Raw genomic sequence first — 8113 nt, 5'->3', positions numbered from 1 at the left:
GGTAAATTCGCCCCCGAAAATTCGCCCCCGGAATATTCGCCCCCCAAGTAAATTCGCACCCGGAATATTCGCCCCCATGTAAATTCGCCCCCGGAATATTCGCCCCAAGTAAATTCGCCCCCGGAGTATTCGCCCCCGGAATATTCACCCCGACAAATTCGCCCCCGTAGCATTCGCCCCATAACATTTATTAACACTCGGAAGTAATAGGTTGGTTTAAATTAATTAAATAAATATTTGCAAAAATTACGATATTTGGAACTCAATACGGCGAGACTGACGACTCAAAATTGTTCATATTCAATCGTCTGTCACCTGTTAAAAAATTTAGACCTTAACAAGACAATGAATTTAGTATATACTTTGTGTCCTACTATTATGTATAAAAATGACAATACAGACACGCTTTTATTACTGATGCCCTAAGAGTTCCTTTTTTGCTGTTGTCAGTTTGATTTTCAGATTTTTGTATTACGAAAGGTGAAATATTGTGTTTGATTTACAATAAAATAAACTCTTCGTCTATTAGGATTGTCATATTTAAAATCTTAGAAAATCGTGCACAAAATTTTGTTTTAAAGTAAATCTAACTACCTACTTAATTAAAAAATAATACAAAACTTACCAGCACCACGTGAAACCGATCTTCTTCAATACTCAAAACTATTTTTTTACACGGGTTTATACCAAACTCAAAATCCGTGTTCAAGCCAAGTATTGATCCGAAAGTTAAAAAAAGGCCGTAGAATCGTTAACCAAAAATCAAAGTTCGTATTCGCGTCAAAATATAACAAGTAGGAATATAAACAGTTTCAAAACAAATACACCACCAATGACCAAACGAGCCATCAAACGTTCTGTTAGGAAGAAATGAAGCTAACAACTCAGTCAATCAAAAATGTCATTTAAATTAGATTATATATTACGTTCTTTTGTAAGGTGGATTTTCCATATGTCATGTCATGTCTGAAATAATAGAAGTCATTAAATCATTGTGAATATAGGATTTATTTCCTTTGGATGTCAAATCCTTTGCAAATCACCCTTACTTTATTCAACCTTATCTTAATTACCTATTCATATTTTAGTTAACAGGTATTTGAGTGCTATTATTCTACCCCCTTTAAGTAGGTATACACAGTTATTACAAAAAAAAATTAAAATTAAACAAAATTCATTTTATGAACTGCTGGCCTCCGAGGATTAGTAAATCTTATGGGGCGAATCCTACGGGAGCGGAATCGCCGGGGGCGAATCTTCCAGGAGCGAATTTGTCGGGGACGAACTTGCCGGGGCGAATTTTCCGGGGCGAATCTTACGGAGGCGAATAGTCCGGGGGCGAATTTACTTGGGGGCGAGTTTTCTTGGGGGCGTGTTTTCCGGGGCGAATTTTCGGGGCGAATACTCCGGGGGCGAATTTACTTGGGGGCGAGTTTTCTTGGGGGCGAATATTCCGGGGGCGAATTTACCGGGGCGAATTTTCGGGGGCGAATCATCCTACAATCGTTGGGACATCTGATCGTTTGCGATAAGGAGTTCTTATCGGATGAAAGTATCACAATCACTCAACATTTCCTGTTACCTTCCAAACATTTTTTTATACATTTATTCCCCGAATTTTGGCCCATATGGCACTACCAATTATTATTATCTTTCTCAATAATAACCAAATTAATGTACTCAGTAAATCAGCTCAGATTTCAACAAAACGTTCGATGTTACTGTATATTCTTGTACCTATATACTTTTGATATACCCTTATTATAAAAAAGAGCCCTATGGCTCCCATTAACCGGATGACTGGCGCTTTTCCTCCAAGAAAGAAAAAGGAAAAACAGAATATAATTATTAACGAGCGACCCAGCTTTCTGTGCGTCCGTTCTTCCGTCCGTCTGTATACATGATAACTCGTGAACGGTTTCAAATTTTTCAATTCTGTTTCCAGTAATAGGTGGGCAATAGTCATTTGGACTTTCTGTCCGTCCGTCTGTGTTGTCTACATATATTGGTTTGAAACAGTTTATTGAATTCTAGATTCAAGGTAACGAAAGATACTATAAAATAAATGCAAACTGCTAGAATGAGCTCATATTATGAGGCCATAATTTGAATGAAAGAGATTTAATAATTATTCAAACCAATTTTAACCCTCTCAACTTAACAGACAGAACACATTTTTCGATTTATAATTTATAAACATGTTAAAATTGCTCAGTTTTCAGTAATGTTTCCCCAATTTCGTTTATCTAATTAGAAATAGTAAAACTTGATTCTCAAAAAGGAGCTTATTGTTTCACTAACTGTCGGCTATTCCGACGCCTTTTAACCTTTTTATAAATCGATCCACATCTCGGCAACGGCATAGCGTAGAACTTTTAAATTTTAAGAAATAAAACATAATTATAATTCGGTGTTCAAAATATTATTCAAATAAACGGTTCAATTTTCAAATAACGTCCTCATGAATATAAAAATTTGGAATTATTTTTTTTAAATAATATGATGCTACTTAATAAATACTTGAAAGGTTTCTGTTGATTTTCACCTCAAGTTTTCTTTGGCTTTTCGGAGTCGGTGGATTAAGCCCATCTTTATCCTTCGAATGAAACTTTATGGCTCAAGATAAAGTAGGTAGATAAATTGTTCAGATGTCTGCGATTTATATCATATTCCGACGCCTTTTAACCTTTTTATAAATCGATCCACATCTCGGCAACGGCATAGCGTAGAACTTTTAAATTTTAAGAAATAAAACATAATTATAATTCGGTGTTCAAAATATTATTCAAATAAACGGTTCAATTTTCAAATAACGTCCTCATGAATATAAAAATTTGGAATTATTTTTTTTAAATAATATGATGCTACTTAATAAATACTTGAAAGGTTTCTGTTGATTTTCACCTCAAGTTTTCTTTGGCTTTTCGGAGTCGGTGGATTAAGCCCATCTTTATCCTTCGAATGAAACTTTATGGCTCAAGATAAAGTAGGTAGATAAATTGTTCAGATGTCTGCGATTTATATCATATTTCGCCTTCTTAATTAATTCTTGGGGTTGCAATTGCTTGTTCGGCATTAGATCACTCCTTTGCTCGTGAGAGACGAGTCAGCGCAATTTTAGTGATTAAGGACAACCTCTATTTGTTGTGCTTTCCTGAACATATCAATTCCAATTGGCGCAATTAAAAAACATGGCGGACTTATTACACATGTTATTAAAACGGAGCACTACTTAGTAAAAATTATAGTGAGAATTAGTTTTGGGGGAAGATTCGGTTTTAACTACCCTTAATTCGTATCTTAAACGAACTAGAGTCGACAGTGCCTATCTCGGGTTTCCTAGTAAATTTTATTAAAGATTCGAGTTTGGAAAGCAGGTTGGAATTTGGAAAGCCATTGCTACTGGTGCGGGACCCTTAATAAAGTTTTAAAGATTACATTTTATTGACAATTCTCACGGAATTTGTGGATGAAATGTTTATTGTGCAGAAGTAACTTTTTTCTACACGAAATTTGGGTATGAACCCTGTCTGTATGTAACACAAAGGCCCCTTCTATTCTACGATAGCTGAGCACTGGAGCCGTAACTAAAGCTAGCTCGAGATCTTCAAAAGCCCGCTTACATCCATCATCCCATTTGAAATCTATGTGTTCCTCAGTTAACTTGGCCAACAGCTTAGCAACGTGAAAATTGTGAAAATGAGTGAAGAACAATTTATATCGAAATGAGAATCCATTTATTTTTTTACAGGATTTTAATTTAGAAATTACATTAAAATAAGTATTCATTCTCGAAATGTTGAGTGCCATCGAACCTACTTAAATTTCCTAAAATCCAAACTAAAACCTCAAATGCTTTGATGTGATTAATTCAAGGCGATACTCTACGATCTACGTAAAAATCTCTGTATATGAAGTAAATGTGACAAGTTACATATGCGGTTGCCTGAAGTCACCGTCGCTACGTTCATTTTTTAACGTGTTTTACAATAGCAAAGAATTTTCAATATCCTTATCCTATTATAGCGAATAATTGTGAAAAACTTAATTGCAACGATATAAAATTGCGAGTAATTGTCGCCTAATGGACTTCGCTGTGCTTTTAAATTATACTCGACCCGATCAACTTCACACACCTAACATAAAATTTTGCGACTTCAAGAAATGATTCGTTTTCAAAACCACTTTTTTCGGTACGCCCTTATTTTATATAATTTCTCGTGTGGTGATTTGTGATTAAGCGTATACCACGTACCACATTCTTCATGGAAAAATTGTGCACGATTTTTTTTCCCTATTTTTTTAGAACATTTCTTCTTGGAAAGACCGTCCGTCTTGCTAAAATTAATGGCGTTTGACGCAAATCCTTATGATCACTTTCTAATTTATTTCATCAGTGTTCTTTGTATGTGGATTATTTTCAACAGGATCGCTTGAGATTTTTCGAACTGGAACTCTTGATAAACATGTATACTATCTTCAATTTTTTGGAAACCGCGCTGTGCTCTTAAATATTTCATAGCCCATAACTCACGCATGGGCCGCCGGTTCACTAAACTGCCGAAGTGGAGGAGGTAAGTTTATTTTTCCAAAAATTTCTAAAACTATAATTCTTTTCTTCGAACAAACCGTCGATGATAAATTAGTAATTTTTGCGGGCTACGACACTATCCCCCAAATCTTTAAACTTTACGACCGTCGAACCATTAAAATTATTACTAATTACGAATAGACCTTAAAACCGAAATAAAGGAATTAGATAAAGACCTAAAAGTGTTTAAAGGCCTACTCCTGCTGGATGTAAAGTTATTTCTGTAGTGATGTTAACCCGTGATATTCAAAGCGCCACTACGTATATAGCTCATCAAAACGGTTTATGTCGTTCACACTATCAAAGTATAAACAGAACTGTTTGATTTAGGGTTTACGAAAAAAAGAGTAAAATACCGAGTTTAGTTAACGCCGTGCGTTTTTCACGTGGAAAACAGTGATTAATTGGATTACAATGAATGATTGTTATCACGCTACCTACCTATTTTATCAGATCCGACCTTCACTCCAACCAGAGAGGTATAATCTAGAAATGAATAAACGATAATAGATCGGCGCCAATGAGTAATCAAAACAAACTATACGGGAAAATTGCAATTTCTAATTAACGAAATTTAGGTTAAGTCATTCATAAAGTTTCATTTGGTTTATTTAAAGGGGGCGACGCATCGCGTCGGTCTGTTAAGGTAATACGATCGGGAAGCGTGTGTAATCTTATGCAGAATCTGTATTAGTGTCGAATTTCGGTAATCGAACGAAAGTGGCGGTGAGAAAAATGAGAAGAAAAATTAAAGCGTCAAGACGTAATTGAAAAAAATCTTCACATTACGAATGAGTGCAGTTCGGGCGTCTACCACTAGAAGTTGGTAGCCTGACTTCAGTGTAGCTTGAGCTTCTGTTCCGCGAGCATAACGATAAGCCTGCCTTAGAAACGAGCGCACTAAAACGGTAGCTGGCGCGACTTAGGCCTTTTTAAAAATAAATTTTCTCGCGCAGTGTCAATAAAAATTTTGTGATTTTTTCGCCTGTTGCCGCACGCATTTTCTTATTTGTTTGAAGTGTTGTGTGTCTATTTAGGTTAAACATTTTGATGTGCCCCATATAAAATTTTTGGATTATGAAAATTATGTCGACTACTCGAATGAAGTAGTGCGGCTATGACGAGATGAGGAGAACCGAGCGCTCGATTCAAAGCGGGCACGGTTGACACCTGAGAAGATGACACATTTTCAGCACCTCGAAGGATCCCGGCACCTCGATGTGTCCAACGTGATCAAGTACTGCACTGATAAGGCGCGGTAAAAAAGCTTAAGGGAAAGGACACTGGTGGCCAATTCCCTAGACATGTATTATTTATCGTTCGTGAAATGTGTATGTTTTATATTCCTAGTGCTGTTAGCATCATTTTTAAGTTGTTCTGGTTTCCACATAGATAGAATGGCGACGATGAGCGATATTAACAAAAGAAATTCCTTTACCTCAACTAGTTTAAGTTCAAATCCTAACGTTTTTAACAGGCTTCTTGCCAACAGTAACTTTTCCTCCACCTCCTCAATACATAAGCACAAAAAGAACCTCACCTCCACGTACGATTCGTTCCAAAACCCATCAGACTATAGTAGTAACAGCGGTAGTTCGATAAGGCAAACCAGACATCTCAGAGCGAGGTATCGAAAGAACAATCAGAAAACCTCGAAAGCTCAAGCTTCACAAAGCGAACCTCATGAACCCACCGGCAGAATAGACACTTACGTCTTTCTGCCGAACGACGAAATTTCGGCCATGTCGCGTTCCCAACGATCGCCCGACAAAAATAAGAATCAACAGCAGAATCAACGCAACAAAGCCTACCACTGTCAAAGACAGGACGTTGCGAGGAAAGCTTTCCTAGCGAATACAGTCGTAAGGGCAAAGGCAGAAAGTATGAGCCTAAATCGTATCCACAACTACTCGGTAACATTTCGCATTTTGGAAAGCTATAAACCGACACATCTTCCTATAGATACGTTGAGACTTACTTTTTCGAGCGACACGAAAGATATGAACTGCGATATCGAAGGCCACAGAAGGCCGCACGATCTAGTCAAAGCACAAATACAGCAATCGAAAGAATATTACCTATTTCTCAATAGTCATGGTATGCACAATTACACAGTCGTTGGAATGCCAGTATTAAGAAAAAAGAGAAATAACAATAAGAAAAATCGTGATCTTGAACAAATTAAAAGGGTCACCCACAGAGATTTCGGTAAGTCTTTAGTTTTTTTTTTAATTTTAGAAACATTTTTTTAACGCGAAACATCACAGAGTTTCGATATTTCCTGTTGTGAACCGGCCTCATTTTCTAAAACGAAACTACTTAAAATAATTAATTATATAAGAAATATTAAAATTAGGTTGCGTGTAAATAAATAGTCGCTAGCGCCATCTATTCTTTCACGTATCATTTTTAATCGGCGAATTCTAATAAAAGTTGAACCGTTTTTAAATTATTAAAATAAAGTCGCACCAGATCATTACGAATGAATTTCATTGGGCGCATTGGAAATAAGTGAAGGAATGAAGGTGAGCTTTTAGAAGCTTTAGTCACCTAAACATGACTTCATGCTCGACTTCATGTATTTTCAAAGTAGATTCACTGAAATTTCTAGTTTATCCAATATGGTGTCATTTACAAAATTAAATCAAATTCGGCCATTTTCTAAGAATATAATTTGCCTTCAATGACACACACATCTAACAGATACGTTTCAGGAAACGACGTGTAAGCGGCGTCGCGACGCCGTGAGTTACGTGTTTTAAAATTCGCCACCTTGTGCAGTTTTGGGGTCATATTTCACATTTATAAACGTTATGAAACGGGAAATTTGTTACAAATGACTAAACTGCCCACATTTGATAATGACCTACTCATAGAAGGAAAACAAAATAACTTGTAAACAGCAGCAATAAACTAAAAAGCTAGTTATACAGCGATATACCTATTCCGAAACAGCACCGTGTTTTAAGGGTAGCAAGACTGGCACCTCACTCTGAGAGAATTGAAATTTATAAAAATAGTTGAAGCATAAAATATGACAATCTTAAATTGTAACTTAAAACACTCATTTTTAAATATTTTTGATATCGTTAATTTATTTTCATTGCTTATTTACAATCAAAGCGCTACTCATTGACGTCCCATTAAAAAACTGAACTGGGAGTCGAGCTGAAAGCTTAACTTTAGATCAATAAACGTCTTTCTTTCAGGAAGAGCACAATCATTTCTTAACAAATTATCTCATTATTGGATTATTGAACAATACATATGCAGACTTACTTAGGTATTTTATGCATTTTTTTAAGAATTGAGCTTCGCTTCCTTGGTTGCATCTGTCATTTACAAATTTTAGTTAACGTCAATTTTCTGTAAAGAAATCTGAATTATGTACTCGTATGATATAATATGCCGTTTTGGCGACTCCACTGTTTTGTTTTGAAAAATGGCTTACACTTACTTTTAATTAGCAAAACACTCACTATAACTGCACATTTGGGTTATCGCCGCTTTTTGTCGTTACTT

General features: G+C 36.0%; 1 protein-coding gene across 1 annotated transcript; it reads left to right on the top strand.

The window, feature by feature from the left end:
• The first annotated feature begins 5241 nt into the window (after positions 1-5241).
• On the top strand, positions 5242-6693 carry LOC116172643. The gene is made up of 2 exons (XM_031489889.1): positions 5242-6504; positions 6554-6693. The coding sequence occupies exons 1-2, from the start codon at positions 5896-5898 to the stop codon at positions 6560-6562; spliced, it is 618 nt and encodes a 205-aa protein (XP_031345749.1). The 5' UTR covers positions 5242-5895; the 3' UTR covers positions 6563-6693.
• The last annotated feature ends 1420 nt before the right edge of the window (positions 6694-8113 follow it).

Source organism: Photinus pyralis, unplaced genomic scaffold (genome assembly GCF_008802855.1).
Source record: "Photinus pyralis isolate 1611_PpyrPB1 unplaced genomic scaffold, Ppyr1.3 Ppyr1.4_LG5, whole genome shotgun sequence".
NCBI classification, from domain to species: Eukaryota; Metazoa; Arthropoda; class Insecta; order Coleoptera; family Lampyridae; genus Photinus; species Photinus pyralis.
Note: the sequence above shows the minus strand (reverse complement) of the source record. Positions and strands in the feature narration are given on the sequence as shown.